This window comes from Chenopodium album, chromosome 24, assembly GCF_948465745.1.
Source record: "Chenopodium album chromosome 24, dcCheAlbu1.1, whole genome shotgun sequence".
In the NCBI taxonomy this organism is placed as follows: Eukaryota; Viridiplantae; Streptophyta; class Magnoliopsida; order Caryophyllales; family Amaranthaceae; genus Chenopodium; species Chenopodium album.
The window spans coordinates 14,873,404-14,901,218 of NC_137857.1; the positions used below are offsets into that span (position 1 = coordinate 14,873,404).

The following is a 27,815-nucleotide window of genomic DNA, read 5'->3' on the forward strand; positions in this document are numbered from 1 at the left end:
TTGTTTGGTTGCACTTCCATAATGGGGGAATTATAAATTCATGGGAAATGTGTTTTAGGGTAGTTCTTCGGCATTTAATTCCCATATGCAACCAAACGAGCTTATAATTACATTTCCGAATTTACTGACTAATCATATATCCACAACACAATCAGTATCCATTAACATCCTAAACAGCAAGGACCCCAAAACAAAGTAAGCAACTAAAGAAAACTTTTTTTTTTTTTTTTTAAAAAAAAAAAAAAAAATTTACTTTTACCAAGAGCTACTATGTGCAGCCATTTGCTTCCAGAATGTCTCTCAATATATTACCTAGAAACGAGCCAACCGGGTTTAATTAATGGATCCTTCTTGAAATTACGGCGCCCTACAGATGTAGATTCCCCAAGGCGACGGTAACACTGTATGAAAGATGTGAGATATTAGAGAGTTAACCAAAGTAATGGTATCAAAAAATTTCGTATAAAATTGTTTCTTAACAATAAAAAGAACACTTGAAAAAAATCAATCCACAAAATTCCCAACAAAACAACAAAAACAATTATCAGTGTACTATATAAACACGCAGCTCTACGTCCAAAAGATCCATTCAACATTTAATAAGTACTCCCTCCGTTTTTAAATACTTGCTCCATTTCTCCATGTACGGAGTTTTTGGAGAAATTAGAGAAAATAATAAAATATGGAGGTAGTGGGGCAGTTGAAAAAATAAAAAATTATAAAAAAAAAACAAAAGTAGTGGAAGAATTGAAGGAGAGAGAGTATTATGTTGGGTCCACTAGGTTTGAGAAATGAATTAAATATTGTAAAAGCTAAAAACGGCCGAAAATAGAAAGTGGAGCAAGTATTTAAAAACGAAGGGAGTATCCTTTAGATTCTAAAATTGTATCTGAAATTTTAAACTAGAAGATACAGAAACAGTCACCCCCCTAAGTTAGAAATATACATAATTTTTTTTCTGATAAAAAACAACCCTTGAGAAGGATCTTTAATCCCAAAACCATCCCTAGCTTAGAAAAATATACAAAAATTATATGTACTTATGCTGGGTAGATACAAAAACTACATGTACCTGTGTTGAATGGTACAAAATTTTACAAATATGAACTCATATTCCAAACATTCAAAAAGCTGCCCCTGAATGGTTCACATGCAAAAACCATTACTTAGTCCCCTAGTCCTAAATTTAACCCTTTAGTTTTACAAAAAAGTGTAATCACCGCCATATAACCAGCCTTTCCTCTTCCCCCCTACCCCCTGCGGCATACCCCCCCATCACTGGTCCAGCCTATATGTACAGATGTACTTGTGCTGGGTGAGCACAATCTGGTCAGTTCTTCTGAATTCAACATCGTCATAGCTAAAATTAGATAATTGAGCTTTAACAGTTTCAAGGGAGGCAATGGTAAGTAATATAGGAATTTCACATATGGTTTATTTTAAACCAGGAAGCCTCCCATAGACTCTCAATGTACTGTAATGGTGGGACAGTGCATATACAAATACAACAATAGGCAGATCAACTAAACAAGATTGAGTCCAAGACACTGCTGGTTCTCCTATCATTTTGAACATGAGAAGTAATTACATAAATAATGAGCGGTGGAGGAGGCAGGGAGGAAGATGAGGTGTTGACCAAGGGGAGAGAGGAAGAGTGGGGGTACATTTAGTGGTGCCTTCCCAGCCTGGTGGTAAAGAGGTAGAGAGAAAAGTTTTGGCCGAGTTACAGAGGAACAAAGAGAAAGCTATAATAATGGAAAAAAGGAAGAATTATAGGACGGTTTCAGTGTTGTTCGAAACTATGGAAGAGAGAGAGAAAAGAGTTGGGGGGGGGGGGGGTGAGGGGGGATTTTATTTATTTATTTTTTCTTTTCTAATTAAGTTAGAGATTGAGTATTGAAGCAATGAACAGAGTAATTAAGAAACTTTTTAGAATTTAATTAACCTTAAGGTTTGACAATACTGACTAAATATCTGCCAGAATGAATTACACAATTCCACTGCAACACCGAAAGAGATGACAAGACTACAAAAACAGCATTTACCTACTGAATTTATCACATACAAAATCACCAACCTTGTAACAGACGATAGAATCATCAGGGTACATTGCAAAGAGCTTGGTTCCAAGACGGGCATGACAAGAATCACACAAGCTCTCACCATTTAGCTGCACATTCCGTGCTCTCTCCTCAAGTCTAGCAAGCCTAGCATCAACATCGACTGCACGCGAAAGACTATGCACAATCTGGGAAAAAACACGTTATGTCAGATCTGCAGAGAGCTTATTAGAGTTCTATGCATTAACAAGACATCTAGAAATAGAATATACAATACATTATAAGCAGGTTATGTTTGAGCCGAGAATACTTTAGTCAAATGTGAAGATCAAGGGTTATCCCAATAATTACAAGGAGTCTTTTTTGTTTAGATCTCATATGTAATATGTTGGCTTTGAATCAGTCCAATAAAAACCAAAGTGAAGAGGATTATTATAACTTTCTGAAAAGTGGCATGTTACAAAAGCAGGTTTTGAAAACCCATAAGGAGCCTTGATCGTGTCAAGATACACAGCTCTTGATCATGACTCGACTCAGTTGAAATTATTTCACAAAGTTTGAGCTAGGGATCAAGGCCATCTTGAAATTGGCATGAATGTTGTTAGTGGATTTTGTATTCGAGCTCAGCGCAATAATCTATGTAAATAAACTAAAAAAAATAGAATATTTCTGCAATACTGCTGCTCCTACTCGTCTTTGTGGTAGTTAACAGATCATGCAAGCCATTTAAGATTCATTGTGGCACTTTGGTAAACAGCAGACTGGAGACCTTTTAGAGGTTTGACCACTCCAAACCACTAATTTATGTGTTTGGTAGAGGCTGGATTCAAAGAGCAGTTTGGTCCCAAATATCTAATTTCCTAAAAGCACAAAAGAACAGCATTTTTAAATAGCAGTTCAAGATATAGGACATAAAAAGACATGTTTGCCCCAAGCTATATTCCACATGCATCCTACCTGCCTCCTCTACTCAGTACTCAACCCCATCAAGTCCATATGCAACTACAATTCAACTTCCATTTTTGGATGTTAATTAATTTTGGTAATATCATCACCCAAAGCCCCAAAACAGAGGAAAATCCTTCTAGCTTCATCAAAATCCCTGATCTATCTATGTATGTATGCATCAAGTTGAGAATTGAGAGATTCCAGACATGGTAATGAATTGTGAAGAAACATTGCAACTGGTAGTAAATATTTTTATCAAATTACATCTCAAGATGGGAGTATATCAAACACAAAAGATCAATTAAGGAAAGAAAAAAGGAGAAGAGTTGTGAAAACAAGAGGAATTGCCACAAATGAGCCTAACTGCCTAATGTAAACATCATTATTTTATTATTTTTTTTTTTTTGGTGATCAAAGTGGTACAATAGGTTTATCACATAAGCTAGATTGTACTCTCTCCCTCCACAAATGATAATCTTGTATTCCGTTTTACAAAGGAGTCATTTTACAATTTACACTAACTATTAGCTACTTGCCAAACACATATATAAGAATAACTAATACAATCATCTAATAGTCACCAGCTAATATAATCAGCTAATTAAACAAGCTAATAGAAACAGCTGATTGCTAAAAAAGCATAATTAGCAAAGATTAGCAACTACCAAAACACAGAACCACTAATAATACATGCAGATGAAAATTTCTGTAACATTTTTAAACCACTCAAATCTGTAGCATCATATATACAGCATGCATATACAAAGGGAAGAGGCCAACATACTTTTCCTTGATGATAATGATGAAGTCGAGCTCTCAGCATTCTTAATATAGTTTCTGATGCAAGCTGGAGTGGCATATCTGGTGATAATCTCTGCAGAGGAGACAAAAATGAAAGCTGAATAAATATACTCCTGAAGTAAAAAAAAAAAAAAAAATATATATATATATATATATATATGCATTCCAATCCTTCATTTAAACATCTACAAAACTGTGTCCACTTCAACACATTCACCATACAGGCTCCCAATGGCCAAACAGTTCCCCCCTCCTAATCCCAAAGATAAGAAAGATTATCATAACATAGTAATAATTGGATATCTTCTTAGAGAAGCTTTGTTTAAGCTTTGATTAAGCTTCTTTAAGAAGCTATGTTTTTTACTTTAGGTGTATTACTATTATCTTTTATGTTTTTTTATTCTCTGTATTTTCTATATTTTTGTCTATTTGTCTTTCCTTGATATATAGTGAGACTTTTAAATTCTAGCAGTCTTCCCTACGATAGGGGGATAGCTAGTACCTGTGTACCTTTCCAACTTTAAAATAAAAACATTAATAATTCACTTTCCTATATGGATGTTCATATTTTTGGCATTTAGTTTTGCTTTGGAAAAGGAGGTCTTGATCAAATACCTCTAGGACTTGCAGAGGATCAAGTGATTCTCCATGATTATGAAGAAGACGGACTGCAGCGTTAAACATTGGCTCCTTACCGTTCTGTGGATCTAAATACATATCAAGCAACCTGATATTCATAATAGTATAAAATCAATCAGAAGAAAATTACAAAACACTATAGACACACTTTTTGTAAGATAATTAGCTATAGACATAGGAGGCAGTGTATGGAAAACTCACTGCATGTAGGCATCTGGTCTGCCAAGTTCTACACAATATTGCTCAGCAGCTTCACTATCTTCTAGCTTCCTGATAAATTAACGACAAATTATCAGTGATCTGAAATATTTGACAAAAAAACACTTCAAGGAACTTCGTGAGCATGCATATGAAACTAAAATTGAGCACCATAAGTTATGTCCCAAATAATGTCATCTAACAAAATAAGACAACTTTTTATCTTTGCCTTTTATGTTATTCTATGATAAGTGGTCTATAGGACCACTTTTCTACATTAATATCCCCTTAATTTGGTCCCTTTCTCTTATGCTTATACCCCATTTCAGGCATTTATAGTATTTCTTCTTCAATTTCATTATCATGCTCTTAGCAAGCTCTATTTTACATCATTTTTAGAAATTCATATCCTTTTTTTTTCCATTTCCCACATATACCCTTTTAGCTTATATTGTTGCACTTGATCTTATTGTAGGTTGCTTCGGAAACTTTGTACTGCAAGGTTTCATGATGATGCACACCCCCCGAAAGCCCTTAGCATTTTAGCAAGGATGACCAAAGCAAGGAGTAAAACAGGGGAGGTACAGATGCTCTAAGGAGTGCATATTGGTGTTAAAGACCCCTTTGGGAAGAAGGCCTGGCTCTGGCCTATGGAGAGCCTGCTCCAGGTTTTGAAGGAATTTGTGCTTCGGAAGAGGAGCGCCTGCTCCTGACCAGCAGAGTGCATGTTGTATTGATCTAAATTTTAATCTTTCTTTCTAGTTTTATAATTGGGGAATTTTAGGGGGTATTTACACGAAAATCTCATGTAGTAAGAGGACAATCCGGATTTTCATATTTTTAGCTTTGATGCTAGACTAGTAGAGAGAGAAGTGGATAACCATTGTTATACAATTAAGCTTTTAATACAAGTTTCTCCAATTTTCAGTAATCTCTTGCACTTTTCCTCTATTTACTTGCTTTGCTTAGTAGTTTTGTATGATTACCTAATGATTTAACGCTTTAGTAATTAGTGATAATCTATTAATCTTCATTAAAATCTCATTATTAATTGATGCTTTGTATAGTTGATTTTGCGGTTGAACTTTTAATGTTTTCAAGTTGGTTAAGCTTTCATTTCCCAATCTAGGCTAGGTTTCATAGCTACGGAGATAGTGATTGGTTGACAGAGGATGAGGCTTTGTATCGGGAAATCATTGATTAGATTCTTTGTTTAATCATTTTCTTCCACGCATGTTGCAATTTTTTGGCCAATCAATTGTAGCATAGGAATAAGCTTTGATTAGAGATACAAGTTTATTTGGACCTTAGACTATGAATTAATTCGTTTATTTGGACCTTAGACTAAGCACGTTGAAGGCGGAAGCTTAGGTTTGCATTCTTAGAGAAAGCATCAACTATCAAAAGATATGGGGGGTGTATTTTCAGTCAATGAATTCGATTCAACTTAGTTCAATGTGTATTCTATTCCCTATCCCAAATCAATTGCATGTTTTGTGAATCGACCTTGACCTCATTCCCCTACTGCTCTCCTTATTTGAATATTCCGCTTCTTAATTAATCTCGTACCTGATTAGTGCTTCACTTTAGTCTAAGTTTTTTTTATATATAGTTCATTTTAAGTTAGCTTAATATGTTGGTTGTGCTAATAGTGTTATCACCGTCCTTGTGGTTTGACCTCTTGCTTACCATTAGATTAGTCTAAGTGTCAGGAAGTGTAAAAAATTGTGTTTGATTTAAGAGGTTAGTTAACAACCTAATTTTCCTTTATCATATACATAATAGTACTTCATTAAAAAGAAAAGGTACTATAGTTTTTTTCCATTAAAGTTCCCCACTAATGATAATACAGCTACATGATACCTGAGACAATGGGAGCAGAGACATGGGGCTTTGAGAGAGCTATGCAGTGGTAACTGTTCAAATTGAATCCACATAGTGTAAAGGGGCTCTCCTAATCTGGTCCTAATCTGGTCTACAATGCAGTCTTTGAATACTTTATTAACATAGATTACTAACTGAATGTTGTATCCAACAGCTTTTCTTATTTGGAATTTAATGCAGCTAGTTTTCCTATTCTTCTCTACAAGAAGTCTACTCAAGTTCCTTTCAAATGCTTTCGTTTTAAGTCTTGAACTTCCATCATCACCCTTTGATTGGAATAATTGTTGTTATCTTGCATAAAGCTAAGTTTATCTTGCACCGTTTTGGACAAAACAAATAAGCACAAGCACGTCAACGAAGGCAGGTGCACACTTATGTATGTATGCATGCAAGCATGATTGTATGTGTATATATATAAAAGTATGTGTGAATGCATACGTATATGACAGACTTTTTGATTCATTGACTACCTATGCCAGCCACTTATCCAGCAGAAAGGAATCAACACAACTTATGCTATGCATGCTCCACCATAACCAATACTACAACAATTCTTGGTTTCTCAAATACATTTCAAGCCATATGCAGTTATTGTTTTGAAAATTCCTTATATTATTCTCCATCGCTTTAACACACCCCTCTGATAATACAATAGAAAATCCTTAAGCCACCAAATGCAAAACAGACATCTAAGATATACCCAGTCCATGATAAGTTAATAATATACAATCATTACATTATTAGTATACTTTGAGGGAAAAGATAATTGTTTACAAAAAAAATATATACTCACAGTGCCAGTATTTGAAGAACCAATGTTTCCTGTCCTAACTTCCTGTATAGAATAGCCTGTCAAAAAGGAATAGATATTTGATCATCATACTGAAAGTAGAAGACTGAGGGCACATTTTCTAGAACTTAAAAAAGCCAATCTTCAGTGAATATCTAATTTATTAAGTGAAAATAAAATTGAGTGATTTGTGTCTCATCAGTCAACTTCAGTTTTAAGCATTAACTGTATATGAGAGGGGAAGGAAAAAAAAAAAAAACACTTGTCCAGCAAATAAGATATAAGAGAACAAAGCCTATCATTGATTCATAAGAAAAGGCATAAATACTTATCAGCTGAACCATTATATATCAGAGCATTATTAGTGTAAGAAGTGCGCCCCGCCCGCCCGACCCCCCCCCCCCCCCCCAACCACAGAATTTTTCCACATAAATCCAAAACTGAAAACATTATGTCACCTTCTCTAGCCATAAGTCTGAGCCTTCTATTAACTCAAGAACTTCTTCTGCAACATACAAATCGGAAGAATGAAGGAAGATTTGTAGTCTTTCCCTAACAGGATTTTCAGATGACAAATTTCTTCCAGGTATACATGTATTTGGTTCCCTCATGCTTTTGTTAGTAGCATTTGTTTCCAGACTTTCAAGAGCAGTTTTGGCAAGAGAAAGAGCATATAATGTGTGAAAATGAGTATCACTAGAGTCTTGATCTTCAATCAACCACTGCAGATATCTGCACCACAAGAGGCCTGGAGGTTCAAATTATGGTAATAACATCCCAAGGTAAATGAATAACTAATAAAAAGCACACCTTACATTTAAACTTTAAATTGAAAAATGAACAAGTAATAATTTATATAAGAAATATAATTTTTTTGAAAAGAGGAGCTGTAAGCCTTTGAAGAAAGAGTGGGTATAGCAGACGTTTTGTGTGAAACAGCAACATACTTATGAGTTTTAGAGAATAGAGATAAAAATGGAGCGACGAGGAGAGAGAGAGAGAGAGAGACTGAGAACCATCAGTCAAATAAAGCAATATTGCAATTATTTTGCAATTTCCCAAAAAGGAGTGCATATCATGAAGGAAAGCACACCAAAATTTCTCTACAAAATTCTCTATCCAAGACTAAATATAGTCTTCAAGCCTATTTATCTAACCCGAAAATATCACACACAAACCAAAATAAATTATTTTAGGTTTACCCCATGTACATAGCTAACTTGTATGGAAATTATATATTCATACACACAAAAGTTAGATGTACTTTGATCAAAATAAAGGTAATACGAAGTAGTTTATTTTAAATAAAACTCTATCTTCCTTTTTATCTAAAGTGTTTGTTTGAACATTAAACCCTCTTTTCTTATATTTTAATGCACCAACATGTACTAGTGCCACAAAAAGGAAAAAATACTTATATGTCCAAGAGAACTGGACACAAACATGCATCACTAATTACAATAGCTTCATACCTTTGAAGGATCTCTATTTTTCTTGGATCAATAGCGGCAATTACATCATCTGCATTAAGAAACACATGTAAAAATAATGAATAACCAAAAATTTCCTTCCAAGGACAGCAATCTACTGTATAGCAAATGTATGAAACCACACTCCATAGTGAACGCTCAACAAAATCACGAGGAATTATCCGAAATATGCTACTCCCTCCATCCTAATTCATTTTCCACAATCTTCAAGACATACTTTTGATCATCAAAATATTATTAATTACATATGTACAAAAAATTATAAGAAGTTGATATTATAATACAACATATTGACATGAATCTCACGATATCTTACATGACTACATCTTTTTAATATATTAATAAGAGTTTTTTTTCAAAGTTTATAAATTATGAGCACTATATTATGGGACAGGGGAAATAGTAACATAGACTGCAATGATAAATCAAGTTGCACAAGTTTCGCAATTGTTGCTTACTTGATTGCAACAATATTTCACAACAATTTGAGGAAAGGCAAATGAAAAGGTTATGTTCATGGAATTCAATCTTGAGGGATTGACAACTTGATAGCCATCTCTTTAACTGCAATGATAAATCAAGTTGCACAAGTTTCACAATTGTTGCATACTTGCAATCTGCTGATAAATTTTCAAGTTTGCGAAGGAAGGGCAGGCTCAAGCATGAAGGCAAGTCTTCCGATAGAAGGAATTTTAAGCACCATAGTACACTGCAGAAAAGGTCAAATCTAGAATTGGGCTTGAACACATTGCCGTTGATTATGTGAAGTCAAGACCAAGCATTTTATCCCAAAGCATGTAACTAGGCTAGCCCATTATTAAATCTTTTTATCAGCCAAACATCACCTATAGCTCCACTCTGCTCTAAGTATAGGGGCAGACACACGCTAATCTACTGTACACATTATAAATCCTATTAAATTTGCACAACTAAAATCCTGATATAAATTGACAAATTGCATATACAATTAAACTTGACAATTTACAATTACACATATAATTAGACAGATTACTCCAACTAAATCACCACGAGTCATGAGAAGCAACCAACATTTACAATCAACATTGAACGAGAGAGAGAGAGAGGAAAAAAAAAAAAAAAACAACAACAACAAGCAGAAGCAGAAGCCTGCAGTGAACTAGGTAATTAAGTAATATATAGCCATGAGCCCTTTGTCAAAAAAAAAAAAAAAAAAAAAAAGCCATGAGTCCAAACAACTCTTGGTTTTTCTTAAAACAAAAAAAATATTGGTTTCTTAAAGCCCAAGTTCTGCACTCTACATTAAGGTTTTACTAGATTTAAGCCTATGTGATCGGTTTTTTATGTAACATGTTGTATAAGATCTATATAGTTTTTTTTTTTTTTTTGGTTGCTTTTCTTAAAATTCATAGTACTTTTCTCATTAAAACCTTAAATAAATACAAATCTATAACATTTCACCACAATCCTCTAGAACCCCAATATTCATATCCTATGCACTTTATATTTTTTTACAAAAATAAAATAAAAAACCTACCATACCTATTTACTAATTTTCCTAAATTTTCTAAATTTTTTCAAGGGACTCCAATAACTATCAACATTATGCTTTGAGTTGTTTTCTTTCGTAAATAACATATCCCGTGCATCAGCATAGGCATGTTCTAGTCTATATATCAATTTAACAGTTTTTTTTTCAACGTTCATTTACAACACTCCAAAGTCTCATCTTTTCAATTTTAGCCTTTCTAATTTATTAGATTTTCATTTTATTTTTTTTTTTTTGATAAAAATTAGCCATTAACTACTCATTTACTCTATAACTACCCATTTTACTTAATATATACATTTTTTCAAAAAAACTACCTACTTTACTAGATTATCCAATAACTTTATCTAAAGAAACCCCAATATTACAACTTGCAGAGAACATATCCCGTGGGTACATTCTAGTTTCTCTGAGAAGAAGAGGCAATTATTTAATCTAGTGACTATATATTTATGTTATCATATTAACAATTTAAATTCTTCAATCTACCCCATTTGCTTAAGATTATTGCTTTTATCTCACTTTTACCATTACTTATTTGACAATACAATATTTTAGTTTGAAACAAATTGTAATTATTTAATCTCATTACCTAGAAAATTAATCTCGTATCTTTGACCATTAATATCTCTATTCTCTAATTACGTATTAAAAAATTAAAAAAGTAAATATTATTGATGCACTCATGAGATGACAAATTTTCTTTTCCTAATATAATAGAAATTAATATATTAAAAATAATTATAGCATTAAGAATAAACGGAGGAAGTAGGGAGTATATTGTTTAATAGGGTGGAGGAGAATCAAAACAATCACATAAGCATTATATAAATTCCATTAAACAACACATTTGCCTATCTAAAAAAAAACAAAAAATTACCATCCCATGGCCAAAAATAGTTTTTAATTAATTTCTATTATATAAATTTTTCACTTACCTACCACTAAAACAAAAAATTAAAAAGATTATTAAATAAATAGATAATAAACAATTAAACACTAAACTATTCTTTATTAAACCCTTAAAGCAAAAGAATTTTTTTTAAAATACAATTAATAACAATATGCAATCTTATTCGTTAAAAATTACTTATGTGGCACTTCAAACTTTTAAATATAAAACTGATTAATACTCGAATTTCAAAATCATTAGATAGTTGGATAAAACTCCCAAATATCAAATGATTATACTCCGTATATGTTTTTAAATTATTTAAACTTCTCTATCTCACTTATAAGGTTTTTTTTTTATGTGGCACTTGAATTCATTAACCTATAATTAATTTTAAATCTCTTTTTTCTCAAAAATAATTTAGAAGAAAAAGAAGTTGCATGTAAAAGTATTGTAAGGAAGATTACATGAATTAAGGCAAGTGAAAATTGGCCTCCCACACAAAAAGTGGGGGTATAAAGGTCATACAGAGAGAATAACGAGAAAAAAAGTTTAATAATAATAAGGAAATGATGCAACTATATTTCATTTTAGGGAAATGGTGCAACTACGAGTAGATCAAATACATTTAATGAATTTGGTAATCCTATATTCCTATGGGTAGTTTCCACATTAATATGTACTTCCTCCGTTTTCTTTTACTTGCAACACTTTCCTAAAAAGGAAATATCACAATACTTGCAACACACTATAAAAGGAAAGTTACTTTAGGGAAAAACTATACTATTTCCCTTATTTAAAGCACATGACCCACTAAATTACACTCCTAACAACCACTCATCCCATTTTAAAGTGTATTATATCATGTGAACCCCACATTTCTTAAATACCGTGAAAAAGTGTGTGTTGCATCTAAAAGAAAACGGAGGAAGTATATATTGTGAAATAATCAAGTCTAGTTAGTGATGGTGTATCCCACCGCATTGGAATATTACCTAAATAATGAGATTATACTATTATAGTCAAAATTTAAGTCAAATATTCTGTAGTAGATGTTCTTCTAGTGCTTGGGGTGCCTAGGTACTTGCCAAAATGTATTGACATGCTTTTGCGAGACTTCAACAGCAAGCAATTGTCAAGTACTTCCCTGTCCCTATTTAGTAGATACATTTTCCTTATAAAAGTTGCCTCTATTTAGTTGACACAACCTTTCTTTCCATAAATGGCAAGGACCCACTCATTTTTTTATTATTTCTCTCACCTTACTTTTTAACCACTATTACCCACCAACTATTATAAAAAAGTACCCTAAAACCTATAACAATGATATATCCCAATTTCAACTATCACACAATAAAATAAGACGAAAATTTTGTACTGACAAAAGTGTGTCAACTTAATAGACAGACAGAGGGAGAAATAAAATGTCAAGGAGAAATACCAAAATATAAACATATTCATTCCAAAGTTTAAAGGACAATATGCAGATGCATGAAGTGAATATAAAAATGCAAAAAACCAGGTAGCAAAATTACAACTTACCCATGCAATCTACAATCGGTATCTTTACCCTAAAAGAACTCATATCAATAATCTCCATGTATAAAAGTCATGACTTCATACAAGAGTGGGCAAAAAATGCAACTTAAAGTCATAAATCTACATGACAAAAACAAATAAAAGTTGTCTATATGAAGCAGAAATCCTACCAGGTGGAAGTTGACTGATACGTTTTTGAGATGTTAAAACGCGAACGGCAAGTTCCTCATTAACTTCTGAAATCTAGACATGAATAAAATACACTGTTAGACACCAAATATATAATCATCAATTGAACTTTACAAGAATACATACCCATCCAAGATGCTGCAGAATCGACTCAACGTCAGCGGACTCCTCAAGTATTTTAGAAGCTTCAATGGCTGCAGTTTCCCTGCTGGAAACTGGTACTGAATTTGAATCACTCATGTTGTATGAATCAGCAACATCTTGGTGAGCGCCAAGCGGATAATTTCTAGCTAAAACACGCCAAATAGCTAAGGCATTAGAGCTCATTCCTTTATTCGCATACAGAAAAGCAAGGGTCCTCAAATGCCCAGATTCTTCTAGTAAAGATTCCAATTCCTCCTGCACTGAACATGCAACATTTATAGTCATACATCAAACAGGCTTTGAGAGAAAGACTTCAATATTATGAGTTTCTGAAAAACACCAAGACTGCATAATGTAAACTTTATTGGAGCACAAATATTAATCTAGCCAACAAAAAAATTAGACCAACAAAAATCCTCTTATAAAATTTCAGACCTGCTGACAAGTGTATTATAATGACATGGCCGCACAGGTAGGGGAAGGGCAGAAGCCTCTCAATTTAATTTAAAAAAATGAAAAATTAAGTACTACTCCGTAGGAAGAATTGGCTGCGCTCCATCTTGGTCAGGTTCATTCTAATTCCAGTTACAATAGGCAAAGCAGAACGTTGAATCCAGAAATGACCAGGTGCAGAGAAGAATTCAATTTATATAAGTTCCAACATTTAGCATGTGCTATCTAATTCTTCAAGTAATAACCAGGTTATTGCTTTTGTTCACATTAGGTTATTGCTTTTGTTTCCAAACATATGATGTTTGGAAAACAGCCATTCTTGTCCGAATTAAAACAATAAATCTTCTATCTTCTCCAACTTCTAATTTCTGTTTTGTAAACTAAAACTGCAGCGAAATTGCACATAAAAAGACAGATTAACAAAGAGGGGTTGAGAAACTAGAACTATAGGAGATACTATATGCCAAGAATTGAAAATTTATGGGAAAGAAAGAGGGAAAATGCTTAGGAAAGAGAGGCTGTAGATAGCTTCTGTTAGGAACTGGTATTTAAACAGAGAGTTCCAAATAACAAAATAGAGAAATCAAATAGCCCCAAGTAGTGTTTGTATTGATGACCAGAGAAATCAACAATACAACTCTTTTCAAGAGGAAGGATTCTCTCCCTAGTGTTTACTTCTCAATTTTCTGGATACCTCTTCCCTCCTACATTCCTTCTATTTATTACAAGCATCTAGCAGACTAACAAACTCTATTCAGCTAATAGAGAATCACAACTTAAGCCACAAATTACTTTATTGCCCCAAAACACTATCAAACTCATAACTGATTTTCCACTTCAGCACTCGGGTAGCTGTTTCACCCATTTTGGCCTTCCTTCGAGCACATGTGATCACAGGCTTGGGCTGATTGGGCTGGTTCCTTGCAGCTTCCTATCAATATGCTTGGTTAAGATAAGACTGATAGGGTAGAGTATGTACTCAGTTTAACTATAATTGATTCTTGGGCCATATCGTAAAAACACAGATTAAAGAGGCAAGGAGTATTAACTTACACTTGTCATGTATTCTTACTTTAAATGCATTACAAAAGAAATTACATTGTAGACAAGATGTTTGGTAATCATTTTTGGAGGGAGAGGGGTGTGGGGGCACTCTTAATTGTTTACAGCTCAACGATGTTTGGTAATCACCCAAATTCAACAGCAGCATTGCACATGGATTGACCTCTACATGGACAATATACAAAAAAAAGGTCATAAGTACAATGTTTTAGTGGCCAATTGTCCTAATCATCAAAACATACTAATAAAGTAATAAGAACCAACAATATAAAAGAAATTCCTATATAAAAGCGGAAGAGAAGTCCAATTCAGTCATCAAGGGGAAAAAGGAAAGAGATTCAAGAAAAAAGAATGCGTACTACAACACAGCTATTTTCAGAAGATGCAAGTTTCTCCATATCTTCAGTGCAATTAAGTATTCTGTATAGGTACATTAGAAGTGTGTCAACTCCTTCCTTCACTGGCTTATTAAGATCTTTATGCCGCATAACCAGGAGATACCTAAGAGAGACATAAAACATACATAAACACAGAGTATGATGCAAAGAAATAATATGTGAAAAAATGAACTTATTTTAGCTAGGATAAACATGTACAATTTATTCCCTCAACTTCATGGTATATCTTGTTTTTATGAGAGCATGAGTTACAAAAACATACTGGTTCTTAAAACTTAAATATTGCTGGAGAAAGTAAATGTTTAAGAACAAGGTTGAAAATGAGAGATCAATGTGAAGTGAAGAGACCATTGTTTAATATTCTCTGACAGGATTCAATATCTATAATATTATTAAAACTGGATAACATGGTATTGCCATGTGTCATTCTTCTCTTTAATATTTTTGCACCATATGAGCAATGACATGTCAAGACCTATTTATCTATACTAAATACCAAAATTCAATGCAAATTTATGATTGAGTTATAATTTGAACCATTAAACTTAAGAACAACATGTACCATCAAACTAACAATGCCTCTTATTACTTATTGTTCTTAATAATATAATGATTTAAACTACGTCGTGTAATTTGACCGTAACGCTTCTTATTTCACAACTTTGTATTAAGTACTCAATATATTATTGTTTTATTGTTTATAATTCAATTAATAGGCAAGCCTAAATTCATTTTTTAATTTCAACTTCAATTCACTATTGAAATTTTGTAACCGTTGATGGGTATCAAATATTCCCACTGTAGTTTTCTCCGTTTAATGTCTAATCAAATTGACAAATTAAACATTCAATATTGAATTTTTTTTTTTTTTTGATATATAAAAAAAAAAAAAAAAAAAAAAAAAAAAAAAAAAAAAAAAAAAACTGTAAAAAAACACACGCAATGACCGGGGACATCGTCCGGGCCAAAAACTAGTTTGGACTTCTAAAACACAATTTAATTTAATTGCTTTAGAGCAGCTAATAAAGTATTACCCATCAATGATGCAAGAACACGAATACAAGTACACTCAGAGTACCTAGACAGATTATAAAAGGATCTGAAAATTGGATTTGAACAGGGGACGCTGACAATCTTTTGGGAATAAGAAATAATGTAAATGAAGTTCTTAAATTAGAATGAGTTGATGCTCTAGGAGCTAACGTTACAATAATACATGCACCATAGAGCTTACCAGACATTCATTATTTCCATTGTAAGACTAACTAAGTATTTAAAGGGTTACAGCCACGCCACACCTCACCTCACAGAATATACTTCTACCATTTTTTTAGATGCATCACTTTCCTTTATAATTAATTAACTCTCTATCTCTCTCCTTATCACATGGGTCTACTTTTTTCTTTCATTTATCTCTCTTATCTCCAAAAATTGCCAAAATTGCCTAGGAGTGTGCAATTTTTAAAGTGATGCAACTAAAAAGAAAAGGAGGAAGTAGGAATAAATACAGAAAAAAGGAAAAAAAATCAAAGAGGGGAGGGTGTGGATGGGAAGTTGCTGTAGAAAGGAGGAAAAAGAGTTCAAAACCAAGGCAGAATAACTCTCAATCTTCCTTCCTCCTATGCTCCATTATCTCTCTCGCCGGGTCCACTTTCTCGCCTTACCCTATAATCTATGTCCTCACCCATCCAGATTTGATTGTGTCAAACAGCACAGTTATTTAACAAGTCCAAGCATCAAAGCCAATTGAAGCACACATGAACTGAGCTGTAGATTCTCTGTTCCACATTGCACCACATTCATTTTTCAGACCATCCCAAATTGGTATGTTCTGATGTCAAAATAGCCAATGCCACTTCCTAATTATATCACCCTTCCCATCTTTACTCTCTCAGTCTATCTTCTAACCCTCTCCATGACTTCAATAAGTCACAACTACCAGCCCAACCCTGCTGCACCACCAGTCCACCATCACCTATTCTACCCTGTCCACACCATTTACAAAATCATTAATTCCCTTAGCCATCTGCACCGCCATTATTTGTATGTCCCCATCCAACCTAGCTGCGGCAACCTCAAATGGAAAACCTTAATGGACAATTCCAACAACTAAAACTACAATAACAAAGCCTTAGTCCCAAAATTATGGGTCTTCATTACTGTCTTTGAAGTGCTTTGATTGTGGTGATGGATGAAATATTGGGTGAGGGTTGGTGCTGGTGGTGTTCGATGAGTGTTTCATATGTAATTGAGTTTGGTTACAAAATCTATTTGTGAAAAGTTAGGTGAGGGTATAAGCAAATGGTATTGATGGCAGTGAGGGTCAAAGCAAATGGTATCAGTGGCACTGTGGCAGTGAGGGTCCAAGCAGGATTGGCATTGAGCATCTAGATCTATAGGCAGGTGGATAGGTGATGATGCAGCTAAGTCAAGTGATGGAATGGTGATGGTGGAGGATTGGTGGTTTCCATATTCCGGAACAGGGTGTTCGTCGTTGGGTAGTCAAACTCATTTGAGGGTGGGTGGTGATGGTTTGGAAATTCCAGAATGTGAGGATCAGGGGTAAAAGTGTCATTTTACCTCTTAATAGATGTTCCGTTCCAGATTGCAATGGTACAACTATTGGGGAACAGAGGAGTATGTAACATTTTCACAAGTACACCCATCCCTATGCAAGTCTATGTTGGGTGCACACATGCATGTTGGTCTTAAGGCAACAAATAGCAAGGACATAAACATCGCCAATATTGGGCAATTAGAGTATAAAATTCTTTGTTCCCAATCATGATCATTTTTTCTACCCCACGATCCCTCCCCTTTTAGTAGATTTTCACTCCTCACATTGCTAGCCTTTTTTATCCCTTTCTGCCCTAAAAATCTTCTCATTTGTCACCCTTCTACCCTCCCACTAAACCTCGTGACAGCATAGAGCTAATGTCTCTTACTAACAGACCAAGAACTAAACCAATGAATGCAGCTTAATTTTTTCATCGACCTATTTTCTAAGAAGTGTCATAAGATTAAGGCAAATTTGTTAAAAAAAAAAAAAAAAAAAAAAAACCTTTTAAAAGCTTTATTGTAAAAGAAAACCCGAACTTAAAATTTTTTTGTTTAAAACAACCAAGTAACACTAATCCACATAATTAATATCTAATTTCTTCTAATCACTCTATAAATCTTACTTAACTATTTAATGATTAAATTAATTTATAATTTTAAAAATAAAATAGAAAACCACCACCCCACAACCAGGCAGCTACCCTTTCCTCCTCCCCTTACAGCAGCCCCCACCCCCGGCGACCCAAGTCCACCGCTGGCCAATCCCCCTCCCTTTCCCCTTTCCCCCGTTGCAACCCTCCCCCTCCCTAAACCCTGGCAGCAGCCACCAATCGCCATAATCGTTGCAGCATAATCCAATTCCATGTCTTCTCCGCCGCAATCACCACCACAAACGAAGTAGAAAATTGCCGAGGTGTTCTTATGCACTTATCTTCTCTCTCCTCGAGGTATGTTCTTACCCTTGACTATTCTAAAAATTCAGAGGCTCTTGATAACAGAGACGGTGGTTTTCGTGGTCGAGGTGGTGCATAATTGGAGGATTGGGGTTTAGGGGTTTTGGAAGAAACTCAAGAAAGGGTTAGGAAAGGGGAGAATGAAGGGTTTGTGGTAGCCACCATTGTTGAAGGCATTGAAGGTTGAGGAGAGAGAAAAAGAGAGATTTAAGAAGAAGGGGGCTGCTGCCATGGTTTAGGGGGGGGGGGGGGGGTAAGGGCTGCTGCCAGGGGAAGGGGAAAGGATGGCTGACCAGTGGTGGGGTGGTGATTTTCTTTTTTTTTTTAATTAATAAAATAAAATTTATTATTAAATAGTTGATCGAGAGTTATAGAGTGATTAGAAGGAATTACATGTTAATTAAGTGAATTAGTGCTGCTAGGTTGTTTTAAACAAAAAAAAAATTAACTTTGGGTTTTCTTTTACAATAAAGCTTTTAAAAGGTTTTTTTTTTCGCAAAATGACACATGTAAAAGGTTTTTTTTTAGCAAATTTGCCTAAGATTAATTCTTTATGGAACTCCGTTTCTCATGAGTAGGAATTTCATAAGTTTATAACCTTTCCAATTATCCTAGAATCTACATGCTTCCTTTCTTCGGATTTTGTCGTTTGCCATTCTTAATGCTGCCATCTATAGCCTAAAAAAAGGGGGTGGGGGGGGGAACTTAATGCTAAGCCTTCTCCTATCTCTTAGTTCTTTGGGAGTGTCAGGTCCACAAGAAAATGAGCTAATGAACCATTTGAATAAGCAGCTACCATAGAGAAGCTTAACACTAGTGAAAGACTGCAAGTTCAAAAGCTAAATTAGGTGTTTTTGCCTCTATGTCCATAGTGTATAGCTAGTGAAGAGAGACACATATTCTTGTGTGTGCTTCTTAAGGTGGTAACGTAATAAGAAAAAGCTACATGCAATTGTCCAAATAAGGTGGGTGGTAACAACTAACAAATACGGTAGATAATTTGCATGTCCGTACTTTTTCCACAGTTTTGTGTTACTGATAAATTAGTGTCTTTAGCGAACTCACAAACCAAGATGCTGCTAGAGATTAACATATCAATTGTACAAAAAAGGATCTCACCTAATTAAATTCCTAAATGCTGAATCCAAAAGATCAGCCCTAGTTGGTGGATTCAAAAGAAACTCATTGTCGACAACACTTTCTACTCCAGCTTTCTTCAAAAAAGCTGCTCTTTGGATAGCCAACAGGCCATCTTCTACAACATCCTCAACATGTACGGGGGGTGGATGCAAACCCCAATACCTATTCCTGGGAACCTGCAGGATACCAAATGGTTAATGTACCCTAAAGACATACATACATACTATAAGACAGAATATATATGAATTGACTTAAATATTGAAAGAATAACATGGACTTGGCTTGTGTTATCAAGGTTCCTGTAATATTGGGCATGTACTTAGTGTCTAGCCAAATCGTGCCCATCAGAGCTAAATTCAGGGAAGAGGTAAGTAATTTTACAAGAATCCCTTTTCCAGACTACATAACCTAGTACTTTGGAGACCTACATTTTTAATAAAATAAAATAAAAAATACAACAAAATTTAAAACACGGATTTTAAAGCGCCACATAAAAAATGATATATTTTAGCCCATGAAAAAAGAGAATTTCAATCTCTTTTAGAATGAAAAAATTCAATTGCCACATAAGCAAAATAAACTAATAAGATTTAAGATTTTAAATTCAAGTGCCACATAACTACGCAAGTATATAAATATTGATAGTTTAAATTAATAATAAAAAAATAAAATATTATCTTTTTATATTAGGAATTTTACCTAAATACGAGACAAGAAATTTACAATTTATTATTTTATAAAAAAATAAATAAAAAAAATTTTAAAAAAATCAAGTTAAAATACAAATGAATAAAATCATAAAATTTATCAGATAAAAATATAAAATATTTGATTTAAAAGAATACAAACAAGCCGTGCATCACACAGAATTAATCTACTTATAAATAAAATGATGATAATCACAATATGAAAATCAAAAAAGTTGTATAGTGCCTCATATCCTTCACAAGAATCAATATGAGGTAAAAGGTAACAATTCTATTGCTAAGGTAAATTTGTTGATGACACTTGTTTTATAACAGCCAATAAATTATCTACTAACCACTTTGCCTTTTTTCTCTTTCTCATGTGTATTGTTGATTGCCTTAGTAGCTTAAGGTACGTGAGTGAATAAATTACTTACCTTGGTGATACTGTAACACTTGAATATCACACAAAAGAAAATGATGCAAAGGATTAAGTATTTCAAGGACTAGAAATGGTTTGTGTGTGTGTGTGTGGGTATATATTTAGTATTTCTCTTTCCATTTCTACAGTGTGCACATACAAAATAGCAAAGTCTTCTCTCATGAGGAAAACAAATGTTTAGACTTCCATTCAATAACAGATGTGAAAGAAAATATTTTCATAGGGATCAATAAGAGAACAGCACTTGAAGCTGATTTTTCCTCTCGAGGGAAAAAAAACAAACAAACAACCAAAAAGGTGACTTCAAAAGTACAATGTACTGGTTTGGTAAAGAGAGTTTTGACCAAAAATGAGGTGACCAATTTGAAGGGTTCACTTCATAAATCCGCAATTTTTATCACTTGATAAAGCGCTTGTTGAATGAGCTTGGTGTACTCAAGCCTCGAACTTCTTGAAGTTGAAAAATGAAGTTAGGTTAGCTGTAACTAAAAAGCAACTTTGTCCAAAAGTTACTAAATTTTACATCCCTACCAGCCTTATTTTTTAGGCAAATTTGTCAAAAAAAAAACCTTTTAAATGCACTGTTTTGCGGAAAAAAAACCTTTTAACAACTTTTTCGTAAAAGAAAACCCAAACCTATCTAATTTTTGTTGAAGACAACCTTAGACCTCTAATTCACCTGATTAACCAATAATTACTTCTAATTACTCTCTAACTATTTAATAATAAAATTAGTTTATAAATAATAATAATAAAAAATAAAAAATAAAAAAAGAATCCAAACCACCATCTCCACCACCAACCAGCCACCCACTCCCTTTCCCCCTCCCCTAACAGCAGCCCCACCACCGACTAAGTCACCAGAATTGTAGCCCCCGTCCAAGCCAACCACGAAAACCACCCCAGCCACAACATACTACCGTCGTCAACCACCACCAAGAAACCGCCTTACTCCCAATGTCAGCCCACCACGAAAATACCCACACCCAGAAACATCAACCTCGCGAAAGAAGTCGGGGCGTAACGCTTCCGCAAGGGCCCTCATCTACCCGTGGAAGGAGGAGAGAGAAAGGAGGAGAGAGAAATTCAAGGTGAAATTAAAGTTTATATTTAATAAATTAGGGTTTTTGTGAGATAAGTAAAGGAAATTGAGATGGAGAAGCCATTGATAACCATTATTGAGCTAGGAGAGAGAAAGATGAAATTAGGAATTTTTGGAGGAAGTTGATGAAGAAGAAAAGAGGGGGTAAGGGGGAAAGGCATGTGGGTCGCCGGCCGGCGGTATGGGTTAATGCCGGCGGCTCAAATGGGGGAGGGGGCTGCTGTCAAGGGAGGGGGAAAAGGAGAAGGAGGGGGCTGCTGTCAACTTGTCAAGGGAGGGGGAAAAGGAGAGGGAGGGGTGGCTGGTGGTGGGAAGGTGGGGGTGGGTTTTTTTTTTAATTTATAAATTATTTTAATTATTAAGTATTAAAACAAGAATTAGAGGTTAATTAGAAGAGATTAGAGGTTAATTAGAAGAGATTAGAGGTTAATTAAGTGTATTAGTGGGACTAGGTTGTTTTAAACAAAAAAAAATTAAGTTTGGGTTTTCTTTTACAAAAAAGCTTTTAAAAGGTTTTTTTCTGCAAAACAGCGCATTTAAAAGGTTTTTTTTGATAAATTTGCCTATTTTTTATGTCTTCTAGTGCTGATTTGTCATTTTACATGTTGAAATAACAAACACCTATAAGTTATCAGCTAATTTTACCAAATATATCAATACAAACTAATATAACCAGCTAGTCAAATTAACTTTTTTTTTTTTTTTTGTAAGAGAATTAGCTAGTTATTAATTAAGGCAATAAAAAATACTAATTGCTTAAGAAGAATGGATTGTAACACCAATTCATCACTAATTAAAAAGAGGGGGGGATATTACCAGCAAAGACCATCGATTAGGGTCTCGTATAACGAATGGAAATATTTCTGATGGCTCCATGGTTTCTGACAATAAGAAATGTTCAATCGCTTCCTCAAAACGCAAGTCAAACAGCAAAAGGAACCCCACTTGAGCATGGACAAAAGACACCATTTCTCTAGAAAGGTCCCCATCAACCTTAAGCTCCTCCACTAAAGAGATCGCTTCCTTGTAATTCTTCTTCCTTAACAAATCTTTAATTTGTTCTTCAGATGGTATTTTACGGTAACAAAACACCTGCCAAATGAGTATAAAAAAGAACAGCAAACGATCATCTCTAAGCATCCAATAAATTAGACTTAGATAAACAAGCAGACCTTGCCAATAGGACAACAAAACAACAATAGATAGTGAAATAAAAGTCCCTCCAAAAATTAACAAATTCTCCCAGATCTTTAAAAAAATTAAAATTTCATTACATTATTTTAAACCTATTATTTAATTACATAAGAAAGTCTTTTCTTATTAATTCAGACATCTCCTTATAACACTGTTTTCTCCCCTTTCCTCCTTAATAGGTGGGGCTAGCAGCACTATAGGTCACTGGTGAGACTTGCTTTCTTCTGATTTTTGGTGCTGTGTATAGTTCTTGTTTTCCTCTTTTTGACTCATTGGCTGCTGCTTTATTAACTATAAATTTGCTCAAGAGCTTACGCATATATAGTTTTGCTGGTTATGTTGGTTTTAGTTTTGAGAATGAATTAAAATTTTATCTATTGCGTCTTCCTCTCATCTCAGTTAGAAGATGAGTTGATTGATGAGAGGTCTCCAGTTACCAAGCATGTTCAATCAGCCCTCAGCCAGCCCTAAGGAGGTCCTTTTTTGATATACTACCTCTGTTTTATATTTTTTGCAACTTTTGGGTATTATTTGTGAGATATAAAATATTCCAAAGTAGCAAAAAATATGAAACGGAGGTAGTAAAACATAGAAAGAATAAGAGAATTCAGTTCTTAAGAATGATAAGTTTGATTTGAATCATTCCAATTGTGATACACATATGCTCTTTTTTAGCATGCCAATGAGTTTGAACTTTAAAGTTGAAAGCCTTGTTTCACAGTCTAGTGTTTTTCCTAAACCTCAATGTTATTCCTTGTTCTTTGTAACTTCATAAGTTTGGCCGAGTGATCAAACTGTGTTCACTGGTGCTAGACTTTCCTGAGAATGCTAAGGGCTTATATAAGGGAGCCCTAGTGGCTTAGCTTTGATAAATTGTGTAATCTAATTTCAGTCAAAAAAAGAACTTGTTACAGCTATTGAAGACTAACCTACAAATCAAGATGTATTAAGAGATTTGCAAAATGTAGAGAGCTTGTTAAATTATAGCTCAGAAGGGAAACACCTTTGGGGAATTCTGTTCGATGGAATCAAAGATAAAAGGTACAAAAAGGTCTATTAACCATCCTAATGAGTCGAATTCGCAACAAGTGGATCAGGAAGAAGATGAGAGTCGTTTGACAATGAGATTAGGCTAGGTTGTCAATACAATGAGGTGTTCAAGGATACTGATTGTATTATTTGGATTGACCACAAATGAATACACTAAATGTTGTTTATGCATGTTAAATCACGATTGCTAACACAAATAGGGGAAGGCCACTTTGAGTTTAATGATAAAACATTATTACAGAAATAAGTAATCCCACCTTTGCTCCATCTTCCCAAAACAACCCCTTTGACAAGGATCTTTTTTTACCGATCCCTTTGACCTATAACATGTTAAACAACTTAAAATCTTTTTTTTTTTCTAAGTCTATTTCCTCCAACCATAGCCACCAGTCCACCACCATAACATCACCCCGAAAACCCATTTGCCTTTGAATTGCAACCCTGCCATGGCCACCGTCCCCACCACGAATCCCCCCTGTCACGCCGGAAAACCCTCTAACCACCCCCAAAATCCAACCCTAACCCAAAAACCTCCTTACCACCCTGAAAACCCAACCAAAGCCACAAATACCCCCACCCCAACATCGAAACCCCCAGCCCCAAAAACCCAATAAACAGCCAGAAAACTCAAACCCCACCCCCAAAAACCTCCACCCGAAAACCTAGCCACACCGGGAAAACCCCATAACTAGTCCGGAAACCCAACCCCCCCTAAAAATCCCCACCCACCCCTGAAACGCCCACCCTTAGCCCTGACAACCCCACCCACCCCTGAAAACCTATTAAAAAAGATTACCAACCGCTAAGGGATCTCTTAAAGAAGACTCCTATAGTCCTATCAAAGGTGGGATTGTATTGGAATAACTGAAAGGGAGGATTATTTTGGGAAGATGGAGCAAAGGTGGGATTGTTTATTTCCAGTTTTCCAAAAATAAATAAAAAATATATAAAATAAATAATAAAATAAAATAAAATAAAATAAAAACTCTTCTTTGTAAATTGGTCAATTTTGAACTGCTGCTAAGAGAGAAAATAGCATATTTCAATCTCCCATGTTCACATGTTTGAAGGATTGTTGTTACTACAGCCCGTATTTATAATGATGCAAAAAAGGTGATTCCTAAGGTCAAGGATCAAACAGTTAGCATTCCAAGCTTGGAGGAGGTTAAGGGCATTAAGAAAGATAATGACATAGAGTCCATTGTTTCCATGTACAGCAGCAACTGTTTTGACTTACTTGACACTCCAAAAATTCCTAAATCCTACCTTCGTTTTCTCAGCTATGCTTTGAACGTGTGGAGTTGATGGATTTACTAGGAACCAATTAGGTAAGGCCACTCAATCAATGGTATGGAGGACAGATAATATTTCTTGTTAGTATCCACCAAATGATGATACTAACAGACCATGTATATTCGTATATGAGAGAAGATAGCTCAAAGTAGTCCAGCTTGTTTTATCAGTTGTACTTCTTACTTCCCTACGTCAACTTTCTACTTTTTCTCTATACCCAGAATTGTCCAATAAATAGGAAACACAAGATGATTTGTAAAAGTGTAAAACTATGTTGAGGTTAATATTGATGCATGCCAAAGCTGCAATGTCAAAAGAAAGAACAAATGGACAATCTTTCAAGGGAGAATAGCTCCATATGTCTATTACACTAGCATCCAATTCTCGCAACTAAATTATCATAATATTTCTTGGCAAGAATGTCATATCCAGCAATGAAGTTACCCATCAATTCTCTGCACTGAATTAAATGATTCAATAAATAGTGGATACCTCTGAAGTAAAACAGGAAAAGCAGCATACATGTCTGATCTAGTAACTATTCCGAGACAGCAAGTTAAGAAGCAAATAATAGGGGGCAAACAAAATAAAGAATCAGCACTTTACCTTAGATGATGTAGCAACTACAACAAATCTTCCATTCACATCCTCCTCATCAGCAACAAAACAATTGCTTGTTCCAACGTTACCCTTGAAAGAAAGAGCTTGAACACAATTTCCTGATATTTTATGATATAATTCCATCTTTCCATTACTAGCAACCACCACATACGAAGATAACTCAGCAATCGAACAAGGAGCACAACCAAAAACCAAGGTACCACCAACAGGCTGTCCATGATTATCCACGACAATGCCCGCGTTATCAACTACTAGAAGCACCTTCTTATCTTTTGACAACAATTTGAGACAAGGGACAGCAGCCGTATCAGGAAGAGAAAATATCAAATCAACATTTCCTGTAATGCAGGACATCAAACTATAAGCGTTATCAGTCCCTAAAATTAATGAATCATCCAGCCAAGCCATACTCTTCACACCATCAATACAAGGCATTTCCTTCAAAACCACGAACAACCCACGTTGCCCATCGACATCTCGATCATGCTTACTACTGCCTGAATTTAGCTCAATGAACACCACTTTCTTCCCCATTGCCACCACAAAAAGGCAGGCACCATCATAATCCACTCCCCTAGAACTGAATTCCTTAACCCTCGCCCCATTCGATCTAATGCCGCTACCTAACTTTTTCATAAGCCTCCCACCTACACTACTACCACTACTACTAACACCCTCTTCATTAATCCAATTAGAATTTCCAGATTCAGTACTACAAACCCTTCTAGCAACAACATTAACACCTTTCAGAATCCCTAACTTTTTCACAGGCTGTAACAATTGCAGATCAACTAGATACAAAAACCCATCAGAAAGAACCAAAATTCTACCAATTTGATTAACAACATGAATTGAATTAATAACAGAATGACTGATACTAACACTTCTTACAACCTTCAACTTACCATCCTCATCGATTGTCGCCGATGACGATGATCGATCAAAATTAGGGTTTATGGCCAACAAAAGAAGATCACCGGAATTGGTACCACAGTAAACTACAAGCTGAGAATCATCAATAACAGCAATGGCGACGCAGTTGAAGGAATGTAGAGAGGAAGAAGACGATGAAGTCGATGAGAGGTCAAAGTGTGCCAGAGATTCTAGGACAGTCCTACAATTTGAGGGCAAGTTCCGTCCCTGAGCCAGGGAAGAAGGGGCGGAAGCCCTTGACTCAGGGAGAAGAGGTCCGTTTTCATTGTTCCTTCCTAACATAGAAGGGGTAGAGCTAAATCTTACCTTAGAAGGTATTTCAATGGAGGATTGGAAGCTTTGAAGTTGCTTCAATGGAGGATTCAGATTTTAGAGTACGGTTCAATGGAGGAGAGAGACGGAAAGTTAAATGTTCAAAGGGAGAACACAAAAACTCAAGGGAAATGTTTTTCAATTATAAATGGATGCAATTTAAATAATACAAACTTTAAATGGTTATTATTTGCAAGGAAAACTAATAATCAATCATCAATATATCAATTAAAACTCCAATGCAAGGTGTTACAATCCGCCTTGATAAAAAAAAGCCCAAATATGAAAAACATAGGAAGTAAAAAGCCCAAATATGACATTATACGGGGTCAATTTTCAGTTTATAGGAAAATGATTTTAAATTAAATGATTGTAAAAAAAAAAATTAAAAAGTCAATTAAATGATTTTAAAAAAAACAAAAAATAAAAAGTCATCACGTGCCACTCAAAGTCATCACGTGCCACTCATTGGTGATTAACAGATCGTCATTTCCAAGAGAAGTGTTCTTTAAACA

General features: G+C 34.7%; 1 protein-coding gene across 1 annotated transcript; it reads right to left on the reverse strand.

The window, feature by feature from the left end:
• LOC145611126 (vacuolar sorting protein 3-like) lies at positions 1-27,811 on the reverse strand. The gene is made up of 14 exons (XM_081666367.1): positions 26,041-27,811; positions 22,714-22,989; positions 19,647-19,843; positions 14,977-15,118; positions 13,085-13,357; positions 12,940-13,012; positions 8,793-8,841; positions 7,779-8,052; positions 7,324-7,379; positions 4,650-4,718; positions 4,425-4,536; positions 3,793-3,882; positions 2,078-2,248; positions 1-401 (listed from the first exon to the last, which is right to left on the reverse strand). Exons 1-14 carry the CDS (start codon positions 27,268-27,270, stop codon positions 309-311), a joined length of 3,105 nt encoding a protein of 1,034 aa, XP_081522493.1. The 5' UTR covers positions 27,271-27,811; the 3' UTR covers positions 1-308.
• Positions 27,812-27,815: the final 4 nt, after the last annotated feature.